This window comes from Anthonomus grandis, chromosome 5 (genome assembly GCF_022605725.1).
Source record: "Anthonomus grandis grandis chromosome 5, icAntGran1.3, whole genome shotgun sequence".
Lineage (NCBI taxonomy): Eukaryota > Metazoa > Arthropoda > Insecta > Coleoptera > Curculionidae > Anthonomus > Anthonomus grandis.
Genome location: NC_065550.1, coordinates 35,734,744 through 35,750,378, shown reverse-complemented (window position 1 = coordinate 35,750,378; position 15,635 = coordinate 35,734,744). Strand labels below are relative to the sequence as shown.

Here is a 15,635-nt window from a genome sequence, read left to right as displayed (position 1 = left end):
CAACATTCTTGCTACTCACCAAAGCTATATTACACCTAAGGCTTATTTATGTCAAAAATAAAGCTAATAAATACATGCCTAACAAAAAATAAAAGAGGAAAATATAAAAAAATTAACCGAATATTCGTGTCTCTTTCGGTTTTAATTTTTTCTTCACGTCAGCCCCGCTCACCGCCATCTTGTTTTAAACGCATACGTCAACAGTGTCAAACATAACATAACTGTCATAACAAAAGTGAGGTTAGGTTTGCACCTGTCAAAGTGTTATGTAAAAATATTTTTCGAAAATCTGTTATTTCAGGGGCCCCCATTTGCCAAAAATAAACCGAAACAATGAACACGCTGGTCCGGATAACCTGCTCGAGTGTGCCCCTTCAAAACTCCGCTAAAACCTTATTGGGGAAAATCAATATACAGGCGGTGCGAACGATCACTAGCAAATTGGACGATTTACCACCGAAACCGAAGCCCTGGGACTATCACAATAAAAAATTTAACATTATGAAACATATGTTTGATAAAACTACCGCTAGGTTCGATGAGAACACTAAGGTAAGATTACCCGAGGAAGAAATAAATATATCCAGTATAAGTTGTCAGCAAATTCCAGGAATATATTTATATAATATATTCCATTAGGTTATTGTGGTAGAAGGCCCTATAGCAGCGGGCAAATCGAAATTCGCCCAAGAAATCGCAAAATCCTTTGGCATGCAATACTACCCCGAGGCTAACTTGGATATGCGGTACATCAATGAATATGGGTTCGACTTAAGGCAGCTCGACAGTCAATTGGCCCCGGATTGTCGAAGTTTCGATGTGATGGACTTTTTAAAGAATCCTAAGCACAAATTGGTTGCTCGGATGCAAATTGAACAGTACATGATCAGGTAAGTCCATATCAATTTAGGTCAAATTATTAATTAACAGGAACAAGGTGAAACTTAACAGATAAATAGAAGACACTTTTGGTTATTTTCTTGTTCATTTATTTATTTATTAAGTATTTAGGATACAAACAAGTAAAATTCAAAAATAGTATATTGATATTACAATAATAATTTAAATTTACTATCAAGGAATAGGCAATAACAAGAACTATATTAGTATTCTTACAGTCTATCTAATATACTAGTATTCTTATAGTCTATATACTATTAGAAAGAACATTTGAAGAATTTGACCTGTCATTAATAATCTTAAATAATGGTAGAATGTTGTTGTGGTCCACAATTTGGAAATGAGTTTTATAATGTAAAAACCTTAAAAATGTAGTCTGGATTTTCTCAACTCTGTTAATGTTGTTTTTTCTATTATTTTATTAACATTCTATTACAACTAGCTTGTCAATGTGTAGAGAAAAAGTTATTTTTTAGTCAGATATGACCCCAAGATCTTTTATAGTTAAAAAAAGTACTTTTTAAATATAGATTGTCCCAGTACATTGACGCTTTGGCTCATGTGTTTAGTACAGGCCAAGGAGTGGTCTTGGACAGATGCGTTTATTCAGATTTCATTTTTATTGAGGCAATGTTCAGTCAGAAGTTCATTTCTAGACCTGGTAAGCTCTTTCAGAAAAACTCCCTTCGACCATATTCAATAAAACATTCTCAGCTGTTTTTGACTGTGTATACTACCTATTAGCATAAAATACATTTTACAGAGTTAAACTTAGATCTGAAAGCTACAAATAATACTGCTCCTACTAATAATAAGTTGGAAACCAGTAATGTACAATTTAAATTTATACAGTGACATAAAGTCAAAATAATCAAGCTCTGGACAATATTTGTTTACAGTGGATTACATTCTATTATTCTAACATATATACATTACACACATTAATTATTTCATCAAAATGAGAATGAAGGATCAATGAGGTATTCAGATAAACTCCCAAAACCTTCATTGCACTAACCTTCATATTGTACTAGCAGCTTGCCTTGAAAAACTCAACAATTCAGAGAGAGTGTTTTATTGATTAAATTGTTTGTGCATAAGAATACATCAATTATAAATTTCAGCTTATAAAAAGTATTATGAATTCAGAGAGAGTACTTTGCAAGAGCTTCTGAAGCCTCACTTGATTATTTATCTTGATGTACCCATTCTCACTGTTATGGAAAACATCAAAAAACGCAATATTAGCTATGAAAAGGCTTCGCCTGCTTTAACTCCCATGTATTTGGAGGTCATGGAGAGGAACTACAAGCAGAATTACTTGAAAGATATGGCGTAAGTACCACCTTATTTTCTCTGGTTACTAAGTTAATATTCTCTATTTTTGGCTTAGTGAGCACGCAGAACTTTTGGTGTATGATTGGACAGTGGAGGGAGACATGGAGGTGGTTCTGGAGGATATCGAAGCGATCGATTTCCAAAGGTACGACTATCAGGACCCACAATTGAAGGATTGGATGTATGACGCCGAAGAGGATTGGGCGGTTCTCAGATACAAGTAAGCATTTTTAAATTGTATAACGATTTTTTGCAGCATTAACGTGGTTTTTGTAGATATGCGGAGAGAAAGGAGAGAATTATGAACTTCTGTAATGTACCGTGTTTTGATGTTCCAGAATTGATGGTGGATGCTATTGAAGCCGATGATTACTACAGGATAATGCGAGAGGTATGAACAGGTAGTTTACAATCAAATTGGTTTATGATACTTTGCCCTACATCTATAGGCAACTTTAGGAACAAACGTTCTAGTACAAGATGTTTGTGTAAATCAGGATTTCCATGCTGTTTTTAGCTAAGGTTTTATTATTTGCAAAAAAGTACTAATTGCAAACATAATTGTTGAGATGAATGGCTTTTTTAAGTTAAAGGAGGTTTTTCCTGATTTTCTTACACTATAAGGAATACAAAAACCTTTTGGCACAGTTTTTTCCGAAAAAAATTGAAAAATTCATTCGTGGCTATCTGGCCCTATAAAATCCGGTTACTTTTTTAACAATTATAAAAGAAATTCTTTATTCAGTAACAGCTGAAGGATCAGTTTTCTATCCAGGTCATCATCAGGTGATTTTAATAAATTTCTGCGTATTGTTGGCATTGTTTTACAGACGCTAAATCTTTCTCTTAGGACAGTAATAATTAGCAGACATTTTAATGAAAAAACAACTTTCCAATCTAATATTCCCCTTTGACCCATAGGAGATCGTTTAATTTTGATAGAAGTATAAATACTTGTATAAACAATGTATTCTCTATCCTGTAATCCTTATGTTTTGTTTAAATAATTCAAATAGTAATGTAAATGACCAATTTTCTTAACTGTTTTAACTAAGTATGTTTTAAGGAGGTTTTCGCGTTTTAAGAGATTAAAACGCGAATGGAGGATGCATGCAATAGTGGCATAAAAATTCAATGTTAACTTAAACGTTAACTATAAATTAATTAATAATTTATTCCAGGCATAACTTGAATTAAAGTGCCTGAAATCTTAAGAAATCTACAGCTCAACTGCTTGCATTATAAAATAACTGAAACGTCAACTATTACTTAATTAATTAAATATTTCAGGCGGTCTTTATATGGCTTTAATTAAGTGCCTGATGATTTAAAAAAATATACTTATTCAACTGCCTGGAATTGCAAATAAATTTAACTTGAACGTTAACTATAATTAATTAATTAATTATTCCTGGCAGTTGAGGCATAACTTTAATGAAAGTGCCTGAAATCTTAAGAAATCTACAGCTCAACTGCTTGCATTATAAAATAACTTAAACGTCAACAATTACTTAATTAATTAAATATTTCAGGCGGTTTTTATAGGGCTTTCATTAAGTGCCTGGCAATTTAAAAAAATATACAGTTCAACTGCCTGGAATTGCAAAATAAATTTAACTTGAACGTTAACTATAAATTAATTAATTAATTATTCCAGGCAGTTAAGGCATAAGTTTAATGAAAGTGCCTGAAATCTACAGCTCAACTGCTTGCATTATAAAATAACTTAAACGTCAACTATTACTTAATTAATTAAATATTTCAGGCGGTTTTTATATGGCTTTAATTAAGTGCCTGGCGATTAAAAAATATACAGTTCAACTGCCTGGAATTGCAAAATAAATTTAACTTGAATGTTAACTATAAATTAATTAATTAATTATTCCAGGCATTTGAGGCATAACTTTAATGAAAGTGCCTGAAATCTTAAGAAATCTACAGCTCAACTGCTTGCATTATAAAATAACTGAAACGTCAACTATTACTTAATTAATTAAATATTTCAGGGGGTTTTTACATGACTTTAAATAAGTGCCTGACGATTAAAAAAATATACAGTTCAACTGCCTGGAATTGCAAAATAAATTTAACTTGAATGTTAACTATAAATTAATTAATTAATTATTCCAGGCATTTGAGGCATAACTTTAATGAAAGTGCCTGAAATCTTAAGAAATCTACAGCTCAACTGCTTGCATTATAAAATAACTTAAACGTCAACTATTACTTAATTAATTAAATATTTCAGGGGGTTTTTACATGACTTTAAATAAGTGCCTGACGATTTTTAGAAAATATACAGTTCAACTGCCTGGAATTGCAAAATAAATTTAAATTGAACGTTAACTATAAATTAATTATTCCAGGCAGTTGAGGCATAACATTAATGAAAGTGCCTGGAATCTTAAGAAATCTACAGCTCAACTGCTTGCATTATAAAATAACTGAAACGTCAACTATTACTTAATTAATTAAATATTTCAGGGGGTTTTTACATGACTTTAAATAAATGCCTGACGATTAAAAAAATATACAGTTCAACTGCCTGGAATTACAAAATAAATTTAACTTGAATGTTAACTATAAATTAATTAATTAATTATTCCAGGCAGTTGAGGCATAACTTTAATAAAAGTGCCTGAAATCTTAAGAAATCTACAGCTCAACTGCTTGCCTTATAAAATAACTTAAACGTCAACTATTACTTAATTAATTAAATATTTCAGGGGGTTTTTACATGACTTTAATTAAGTGCCTGACGATTAAAAAAATATACAGTTCAACTGCCTGGAATTGCAAAATAAATTTAAATTGAACGTTAACTATAAATTAATTAATTAATTATTCCAGGCATTTGAGGCATAACTTTAATGAAAGTGCCTGGAATCTTAAGAAATCTATAGCTCAACTGCTTGCATTATAAAATAACTTAAACGTCAACTATTACTTAATTAATTAAATATTCCAGGCGGTTTTTATATGGCTTTAATTAAGTGCCTGACGATTTTTAGAAAATATACAGTTCAACTGCCTGGAATTGCAAAATAAATTTAAATTGAACGTTAACTATAAATTAATTAATTAATTATTCCAGGCAGTTGAGGCATAACTTTAATGAAAGTGCCTGGAATCTTAAGAAATCTACAGCTCAACTGCTTGCCTTATAAAATAACTTAAACGTCAACTAATACTTAATTAATTAAATATTTCAGGGGGTTTTTACATGACTTTAAATAAATGCCTGACGATTAAAAAAATATACAGTTCAACTGCCTGGAATTACAAAATAAATTTAACTTGAATGTTAACTATAAATTAATTAATTAATTATTCCAGGCATTTGAGGCATAACTTTAATGAAAGTGCCTGGAATCTTAAGAAATCTATAGCTCAACTGCTTGCATTATAAAATAACTTAAACGTCAACTATTACTTAATTAATTAAATATTCCAGGCGGTTTTTATATGGCTTTAATTAAGTGCCTGACGATTTTTAGAAAATATACAGTTCAACTGCCTGGAATTGCAAAATAAATTTAAATTGAACGTTAACTATAAATTAATTAATTAATTATTCCAGGCAGTTGAGGCATAACTTTAATGAAAGTGCCTGGAATCTTAAGAAATCTACAGCTCAACTGCTTGCCTTATAAAATAACTTAAACGTCAACTAATACTTAATTAATTAAATATTTCAGGGGGTTTTTACATGACTTTAAATAAATGCCTGACGATTAAAAAAATATACAGTTCAACTGCCTGGAATTACAAAATAAATTTAACTTGAATGTTAACTATAAATTAATTAATTAATTATTCCAGGCATTTGAGGCATAACTTTAATGAAAGTGCCTGAAATCCACAGTTCGACTGCTTTATAATCAAATTCTTTTTAATTAATCCAGATCGTTGCAGTTTTTTTTCCCATTTTTCCAGGTAGCTTAAATGTATTTTCATATGATTCATGTTCCTCGAATAAGGCTGTTGTGGCCTTTTTCTTCTAATTTCCAGGCACCGGAAGTGGGTTTTTATTTGTTTTAAGCTTCCGGTATAAATTTTCATTTATTTCAGCCAGTTGGGGTCTTTTTTTCAATTTTCTAGGCAACCGAAATGTGTTTTCATATGACTCAAGTTCTCGTAATAAATTCTCGTAATTAATTCCAGGCCATTATTATCTTTTTAACTAATTTTCCAGGCAGTTAAATTGAGTTTTCACATGATTTAAGTTTCTGAAACAAATTTTCGTTTATTCCAGACAGTTGGTGTGTTGTTCTCCTAATTTCCAGGTATTTAAAGTGGTTTTTCATATGTTTTAAGCTCCTAGTATAAATTTTTATTTATTCCAAGTAGTTGGGATCTTTTTCTCCTAAGTGAAATGGGATTCAAGTTCCCTGAATAAATGTTCATTTATTTATTTTTTCTTTCAGTTTTCAGGCATTTAAAGCCGGTTTTCATTTGCTTCAAGTTTCTGGTATAAAAAGTCATTTATTTCAGACACTTGGGTTTTTTCTTTCAATTTTTCAAGCAATTGAAATGGGTTTTTATATCATTTAAGTTCCTGGAATAAATTCTCACTTATTCCAGGGACGTTGGCGTCTTTTCTCCCAGTTTCCAGGCATATGAACTAAGTTTTCATTTGTATCAAGCACCTGAAATAAATTTTCGCCTATTCCAGGTAGTTTTGGTCTTTTTTTTACAGTTTCCAAGCATTTGAAATGGGCTTTTATTTCTTCAAAGCTTCTAGTATATTTTTCTTTCAATTGAAATAGGTTTTTGATTTCCGAAATAAATTTTCGTTCATTCCAGGCAATTGGTGTCTTGTTCTCCTAATTTCCGGGTATTTAAAAATGCTTTTTTACGTGTTTCAAGGTTCTGGCTAATATTTTTATTTATTCCAGGCATTTGAGGTATTTCTTTCCTTATTTTCCGGGAAGTTAAAGTGGGTCAAAATGGGAAATATGATTCAAGTTATTGGAATAAATTTTTATTTATTCCAGGCAGTTGGGATCTTTTTTTAACTTTTTCAGATCGATTAATTATTAAATAATTTTTAATTGAAATTTTATCTATTAATTAAATTAGTAAATATTTCAGGTGATTGTTACGTGATTTTAGTTAAAAGTGCCTGACGATTTAACAAAAAAAAATACATACAGTTAAAGTGCCTGGAATTATACAATAATTTAAAATTAACCTATAAATGAATTAATTCAAGACATTTCAATCATAACTTTAATTGGAGTGCCTGAAAAAGTTCGCAATTCGACTGTCTGTAATTTTAATTTTTTTTTAACTTAAACGTTACGATTACATGAGTTTAATTAAAATTCCAGAAGGCCATAGTACACTTTGAAAATCACGATATTTGAGAAATATAAAAATATATCTAAATATTTGCACGTGATTATTATTTATTCCAGGCACCTTAGACGTAACTTTTTTAAATATTTTCCAGATATCTGAAATAATTTGTCCATTTTATTCCATGGTATAATTCTCCAAGTTTTCTAGAGGATTTTGATTTTTTTATGCTTCTAGGTTGTTCTTTTATGACCTCCAAGCAGTTAAGGTAATTTTTTCTTTTATTCCAGGCACTCAATGTAATTAATTTTTAATGTTTTCCAGGGATTTGGAATACTTCATTTTTGTTTAGCGTTTGAGTAATTTTTCATTTAATTCGATAGTCAATTTCAATCCACATTTCAGGCATTTGAATTCATTTATATCGTTCCTATAATTTGACATATTTTTAATTTTTTTTTAAGCTCTTTATCCACCATTGTAAGGTTTTTTTAGTGTAATTTATCACGTTTTATAGGCATTTTACGTATTTTTTTATGGTCCTTTTCAGGTTTCCATACTAATTACTGTTTTTTTTTACCATTTGATGTTTTTTTTTTTAAATTCCAAGCACTTAACGTACGTTTTTAAGGCCTTCCAGAGTTTTAAAATAATTTTCTTTCTTACTCCAGGCATTTCACGTCATTTTTAAATGTCTTCCAGGTATTAAAGACCATTTTTCAATTTTTCCGTCTTACAGAGATTTGAAATTAAATTTCGGGATTCTGCAGTAACTTTTGTAACAAGTTTTTGTCTTTCAAGTATTTGTTGTTCGTTATTCCTGGAATTGAATATATTTTTAACTTAAATTAATTAATTAATTGTTTCAGGCATTTGAGTCATAACTTTAATTAAAATATCTGACATGGTAAGAAATGTACAGCTCGACTGCCTGGAATTATAAAATAATTTTTAATTTAAACGTGAACCATAAACTAATTAATTAATTAATTACTGCGGGCATTTGAGGCATAATTAAAGTACTAAAAATGGTAAAAAATCTACAGCTCGACTGCTTAAAATTGTAAAATAAATTTAACTTACAACGTTTATTACTGAATTAATTAAATATTTCAAGCGGTTGTTACATGATCTTAATTAAAAGTGCCTAACATTAAAAAAAAAAATTGTAACGATGATTTTTTAAATCAATTATTCCAGGCATTTCAGTCATAACATTAATTAAATTGTCTGAGGTGGTAAGAAGTCTACAGTTCGACTGCCTGGAATTGCAAAATAATTTTTAACTTAACTTAAGATTAATTAATTAATTATTTGAGTTGGATATTGCAGGCCTTGGCAGCTGACTTCGTCTAAGGGTGTCAAAGGAGGAGTATCAGAGATATCTGTTTGAACTTACGCTTCTGTGTTTAAATTCCTGAAGAACATACAATAACTTATTCAGATTGAGAACTCCTTGATGTTTTACTTATGCGAGCTTGCATCCCTGTAGTTCATTATTCAGGTTTGGGTTTCACAATACGCACCCTCATACTTCTTGATTATGGCATCTTGCTCTGGCAATTGGTGCTGCAGTTCAAACATTTTAATTTTTAATGTGACTTCTTCCTGGTTGTCTCCTCCCTTTACTTACCAAGTTACGTTAATCTAAAAGCTCTTCACTAGTTCTTAATAATGACAGACCTCTGCACACAACAGAACAGAAAATTCAGTTTTCATTTAAAACCGTATAGCATTTTGTTCATTCTATGCAACTAGGATGGAAGATATGGTTGCAAACTAATAAATTTCTTACAAGGTTTGAACGCATTTGACATTGCAAGGATAAAATAATGTTGCAAAGACTCCTATCTTGTTTGTTTATTGTCCTATTTATTGTCTCTTGTCCTCCAGGAATTAAAAGCCATTTTTCAATGTTTCTGTTTTACAGGGATTTGAAATTAATTTTCGGGATTCTGCAGTAACTTTTGTAACAAGTTTTTGTCTTTCAAGTATTTTTTGTTCGTTATTCCTGGAATTGAAAATTTTTTTTAACTTAAATTAATTAATTAATTGTTTCAGGCATTTGAATCATAACTGTAAATCAAGTATTTGACATGGTAAGAAATGTACAGCTCGACTGCCTGGAATTGTAAAATAATTTGTAACTTAACCGTTAACTATAAAATAATTAATTAATTAATTGCGTTGTAAAAAATCTACAGTTGAACTGCTTGGAATTATAAACTGAAAACGTTTATTATTTAATTAATTAAATATTTCAAGCGGTTGTGTTACATGATTGATTTTAATTAAAAGTGCCTGACACTTAAAAAAATATTAATTTTTAAGGGTTAAGTTGGATAAGGGGCCTATTAAAATCCAAGCTTTTCAACACTTTTTTTGTTTTAATGGCAACTTTTCGGCCTACATTAAACCTTCTTCAGGGCATTACAAAATTAAAAAAAAAATATAGACAAGTTAAAAACATTATGCTATACAGTTATAAAAAACAATATTAAAATACATTAAAACTAAACTCTTATATTAGTCAATCACTTAAATACATTTAGTGTGTATACAATTAAATACATACTAAAATACAGAGATGAAAATTGACATTAAAATTTGAGAATTTTAAATAAAATTAAAAATTAAATGGGTACATTCAAATGTACTTACAACAGAAAAATTAAAGCTTTTCGTTATACAGTAAAAAAGTGGTCTATATGTACTAGTACTACCATAATGTTTTTAATTTATGAATTGTTTTTTAATTCACACCTAACGAACGAACGGTAAAAATTCTACTAATATCAAAAGTACAATTAAAGGGCTTCTTTTTATTATTAATCATAGTCTAAATCAATGTTAGTTTTTCACAAAATACTTGTAAAATAGGCGTCGCGTTCTCTACCTTTCACAAAAAAAAAAAATGAAAAACCATCAGTATTTGACGATGTCCCACGGACGAAATACGTGTCGTTTTCTTTGGGGGAATTATGATTTTGGGTTTTTTTTCTATATAGTGTAAACTCATCGGAAACAGGCACTTTTCTTGAAATGCTTAGAAAATACTTTTTTTTAAATATTTGCAATGGATGCTCCTTTTAAGGACAAAATTAAAAATATTTTACACTATTTTTCGAAAAATGTTGGAGAAAGGAGTTATTGCGATTTTTTTGGTTGCTGGACAAGAATTTTATGAAAAATTACCATGCAGGAAGATTCTTAGTCTCTTCCTTGAACCTATGCCACTAATATTTAAAGAGATTAAAGAATATTCACGGGAAAGCATAGAAAACTGCCTATACTTGGAACAACTTTCTATTTAAACATTTCTACCATGAATAACCCAAATTTTTTTTATGGTACATTCAAGGAACATTCTTTACAAAATACCACTGGGTCCTTAATAAGTACACATGTAGCGAACTTTACAATTTAATAAAGGCTCATTATATTTATTTTTTTTAATCCTTAGGCTCCCGGTCAAAAATACGAAAAAGGCTACAACGCGGAAATGGGCGACGGAGGGAATCTTTTCAAATGGGCGGTGCCCCACAGGAGCACTTTACCCCTAAGAGAAAGAAGGTAATTTAACCATTTTACCTTGTTAAAAATTCCAATAGTAAAAGCCCATTTTACCCTTTTTAGGAAACTCTAGGCACCCGAGCAGTTTAACCTAATATATTCATAATTATGTAAATACCATTTGATATAATATGTAATTCAGGCAAATAAAACTCGTTATTATTTAAAACCAACCAAGTGTTTTCTTTATTTAAACTACCAGAAATAAGTGAAACCTCACTTTTTGCCTCTGATAAGTCTGCCTACCGTATAAAGTCCTAAAAGAACCCCGGTGGTACACATGAGGGCGGTGGTACGCATCAAAACTTGATCGAAAAAACCACCCTTAAGGTGTACGGGGATGTCGTTGTTGAGTTGCATCAATTTTTGACGTTCTTCCACGGATTTTCTGATCGCATCTCTTGAGGTTTGAGAAGCATGTCGCACTAATGGTCTAAACTGCAAAAAAAGGGGAAAAATTAGTCGAATCTTATTTAAATTGGCCCACATTTAAACTCCTCTAGAATCTTAATGAAGCTGAAATTCAATTCAGAGGAACTTAATGCTTCCTGAAGATGCAAATATATTTGGCGAAACAAGATTCCACTTTTATTTTATGATCCTTAAACCCGCAACAGTATTACAAACGGTAAAACCTTATTTGGATAGTCAAAATAAATAATTAGTGGTTGATTGTCACTAAGGCTTGATAAATTAAAGGTACGAATAACAATCCTGTTTTTTTTTTGGTACAACACGCTCAACAAAAAGGAATTTACAATATGAGGATTCGGATATATTTACCTGACAAATGACCCTATTGAAAACCATTATTCAAACAATTTTGAGCGAAAAATCAACTGATTCCACGATTATACTGTACAATTAGACTAATTTAGAATTTTCCTATTGTACTTGCCAATTAGCGGATTCAATCGGACGATTTAAATGGCAAATCTAATAATAAACCTCCTCTTTTTGATGCTTTGAAGCTGTGGTATTTTTATCACGATGTACAAAGTGAGCCAAAAAAGGTTAATAATGTCATTATATTCTTCTAATCGAATGGAAAGGTAACTCTTACAGGATTAACGGCTAATATGGATTTTTTCTATTCGTTCCAATTTTTTTTTACAGTCAAAAGTGGTCATTTTACCACTCAACTGCCTGGACGAAATTGTAGAAATTTCTGGCATATTTATAGGTAAAATTGCCATGTTTGGTGGCATTTTTGTTATAAAACACTCTGCTTATGAGACGACCTAATAGAAAACCAAATTGTGATGTGAAACTTACTTTTATTACCTTCATGGGCATATAAATCGATCTGAGTCCCATGAATCTTTGACGATCGCTATGAAAATATTTCTCTCGTCTCTAAAGTTTATAAATACGTAAGAAAAGTATAATTTCACATTGATTCAAAATGTTTCCGAGAGGTGAGATGTGGTAGAAAGTGAAAAAGTGGACTTTTTACCCACTTCTAGCCATATAAACCGATCTGAGTCTCATGAATCTTTGACGATCGCTATGAAAATATTTCTCCCGTCTCTAAAGTTCATAAATACGTAAGAAAAGTATAATTTAATAATGATTCAAAATGTTTCTGGGAGGTGAGATGCGGTAGAAAGTGAATAATTGGACTTTTTACCCACTTTTAGCCATATAAACCGATCTGAGTCCCATGAATCTTTGACGATCGCTATGAAATTATTTCTTCCGCCTCTAAAGTTCATAAATACGTAAGAAAAGTATAATTTGATAATGATTCAAAATGTTTCTGGGAGGTGAGATGCGGTAGAAAGTGAATAATTGGACTTTTTACCCCCTTTTGGGCATATAAACCGATCTGAGTCCCATGAATCTTTGACGATCGCTATGAAAATATTTCTCTCGTCTCTAAAGTTTATAAATACGTAAGAAAAGTATAATTTCACATTGATTCAAAATGTTTCCGAGAGGTGAGATGTGGTAGAAAGTGAAAAAGTGGACTTTTTACCCACTTCTAGCCATATAAACCGATCTGAGTCTCATGAATCTTTGACGATCGCTATGAAAATATTTCTCCCGTCTCTAAACTTCATAAATACGCAAGAAAAGTACAATTTATTAATGATCCAAAATGTTCCTGAGAGGTGAGATGCGGTAGAAAGTGAAAAAGTGGACTTTTTACCCCCTTTTGGGCATATAAACCGATCTGAGTCCCATGAATCTTTGACGATCGCTATGAAATTATTGCTCCCGTCTCTAAAGTTCATAAATACGTAAGAAAAGTATAATTTGATAATGATTCATAATGTTTCTGAGAGGTGAGATACGGTAGAATGTGAAAAAGTGGACTTTTTACCCCCTTTTGGGCATATAAACCGATCTGAGTCTCAGGAATCTTTGACGATCGCTATGAAATTATTTCTCCCATTTCTAAAGTTCATAAATACGTAAGAAAAGTATAATTTGATAATGATTCAAAATGTTCCTGAGAGGTGAGATGTGGTAGAAAGTGAAAAAGTGGACTTTTTACCCACTTTTGGGCATATAAACCGATTTGAGTCCCATGAATCTTTGACGATCGCTATGAAATTATTTCTCCCGTCTCTAAAGTTTATACATACGTAAGAAAAGTATAATTTATTAATGATTCAAAATGTTCCTGAGAGGTGAGATGTGGTAGAAAGTGAAAGAGTGGACTTTTTACCCCCTTTTGGGCATATAAACCGATCTGAGTCTCATGAATCTTTGACGATCGCTATGAAATTATTTCTCCCGTCTCTAAACTTCATAAATACGCAAGAAAAGTACAATCTATTAATGATCCAAAATGTTCCTGAGAGGTGAGATGCGGTAGAAAGTGAAAAAGTGGACTTTTTACCCCCTTTTGGGCATATAAACCGATCTGAGTCCCATGAATCTTTGACGATCGCTATAAAATTATTGCTCCCGTCTCTAAAGTTCATAAATACGTAAGAAAAGTATAATTTGATAATGATTCAAAATGTTTCTGAGAGGTGAGATGCGGTAGAAAGTGAATAATTGGACTTTTTACCCACTTTTAGTCATATAAACCGATCTGAGTCCCATGAATCTTTGACGATCGCTATGAAAATATTTCTCCCGTCTCTAAAGTTCATACATACGTAAGAAAAGTATAATTTCATAATGATTCAAAATGTTCCTGGGAGGTGAGATGCGGTAGAAAGTGAAAAAGTGGACTTTTTACCCCATTTTGGACATATACACCGATCTGAGTCTCAGGAATCTTTGACGATCGCTATGAAATTATTTCTCCCATTTCTAAAGTTCATAAATACGTAAGAAAAGTATAATTTGATAATGATTCAAAATGTTCCTGAGAGGTGAGATGTGGTAGAAAGTGAAAAAGTGGACTTTTTACCCACTTTTGGGCATATAAACCGATTTGAGTCCCATGAATCTTTGACGATCGCTATGAAATTATTTCTCCCGTCTCTAAAGTTTATACATACGTAAGAAAAGTATAATTTATTAATGATTCAAAATGTTCCTGAGAGGTGAGATGTGGTAGAAAGTGAAAGAGTGGACTTTTTACCCCCTTTTGGGCATATAAACCGATCTGAGTCTCATGAATCTTTGACGATCGCTATGAAATTATTTCTCCCGTCTCTAAACTTCATAAATACGCAAGAAAAGTACAATCTATTAATGATCCAAAATGTTCCTGAGAGGTGAGATGCGGTAGAAAGTGAAAAAGTGGACTTTTTACCCCCTTTTGGGCATATAAACCGATCTGAGTCCCATGAATCTTTGACGATCGCTATAAAATTATTGCTCCCGTCTCTAAAGTTCATAAATACGTAAGAAAGGTATAATTTGATAATGATTCAAAATGTTTCTGAGAGGTGAGATGCGGTAGAAAGTGAATAATTGGACTTTTTACCCACTTTTAGTCATATAAACCGATCTGAGTCCCATGAATCTTTGACGATCGCTATGAAAATATTTCTCCCGTCTCTAAAGTTCATACATACGTAAGAAAAGTATAATTTCATAATGATTCAAAATGTTCCTGGGAGGTGAGATGCGGTAGAAAGTGAAAAAGTGGACTTTTTACCCACTTTTGGGCATATAAACCGATCTGAGTCCCACGAATCTTTGACGATCGCTATGAAATTATTTCTTCCGCCTCTAAAATTCATAAATACGCAAGAAAAGTATAATTTCATAATGATTCAAAATGTTTCCGAGAGGTGAGATGCGGTAGAAAGTGAAAAAGTGGACTTTTTACCCCATTTTGGATATATACACCGATCTGAGTCTTATGAATCGTTGACGATCGCTATGAAAATATTTCTTCCGTCTCTAAAGTTCATAAATACGTAAGAAAAGTATAATTTGATAATGATTCATAATGTTTCTGAGAGGTGAGATACGGTAGAAAGTGAAAAAATGGACTTTTTACTCCCTTTTGGGCATATAAACCGATCTGAGTTCCATGAATCTTTGACGATCGCTATGAAATTATTTCTCCCGTCTCTAAAGTTCATAAATACGTAAGAAAAGTACAATTT

General features: G+C 31.3%; 2 protein-coding genes across 3 annotated transcripts; one reads left to right on the top strand and one right to left on the bottom strand.

The window, feature by feature from the left end:
- The first annotated feature begins 241 nt into the window (after nt 1–241).
- LOC126736364 (NADH dehydrogenase [ubiquinone] 1 alpha subcomplex subunit 10, mitochondrial) lies at nt 242–11,285 on the top strand. 2 transcript variants are annotated; one of them, XM_050440682.1, is made up of 8 exons: nt 242–552; nt 640–890; nt 1,431–1,561; nt 2,025–2,235; nt 2,294–2,458; nt 2,515–2,629; nt 11,003–11,112; nt 11,176–11,285. In XM_050440682.1, the coding sequence occupies exons 1-8, from the start codon at nt 334–336 to the stop codon at nt 11,183–11,185; spliced, it is 1,212 nt and encodes a 403-aa protein (XP_050296639.1). In that variant the 5' UTR covers nt 242–333; the 3' UTR covers nt 11,186–11,285. The 2 variants fall into 2 exon arrangements, with proteins under 2 accessions (XP_050296639.1, XP_050296640.1); XM_050440683.1 differs by lacking the exon at nt 11,176–11,285 and having other exon boundaries at nt 11,003–11,116.
- On the bottom strand, nt 11,269–12,063 carry LOC126736365 (cytochrome c oxidase subunit 7A1, mitochondrial-like). Its single transcript, XM_050440684.1, has 2 exons — nt 11,896–12,063; nt 11,269–11,550 (listed from the first exon to the last, which is right to left on the bottom strand). The coding sequence occupies exons 1-2, from the start codon at nt 11,920–11,922 to the stop codon at nt 11,329–11,331; spliced, it is 249 nt and encodes an 82-aa protein (XP_050296641.1). The 5' UTR covers nt 11,923–12,063; the 3' UTR covers nt 11,269–11,328.
- Nucleotides 12,064–15,635: the final 3,572 nt, after the last annotated feature.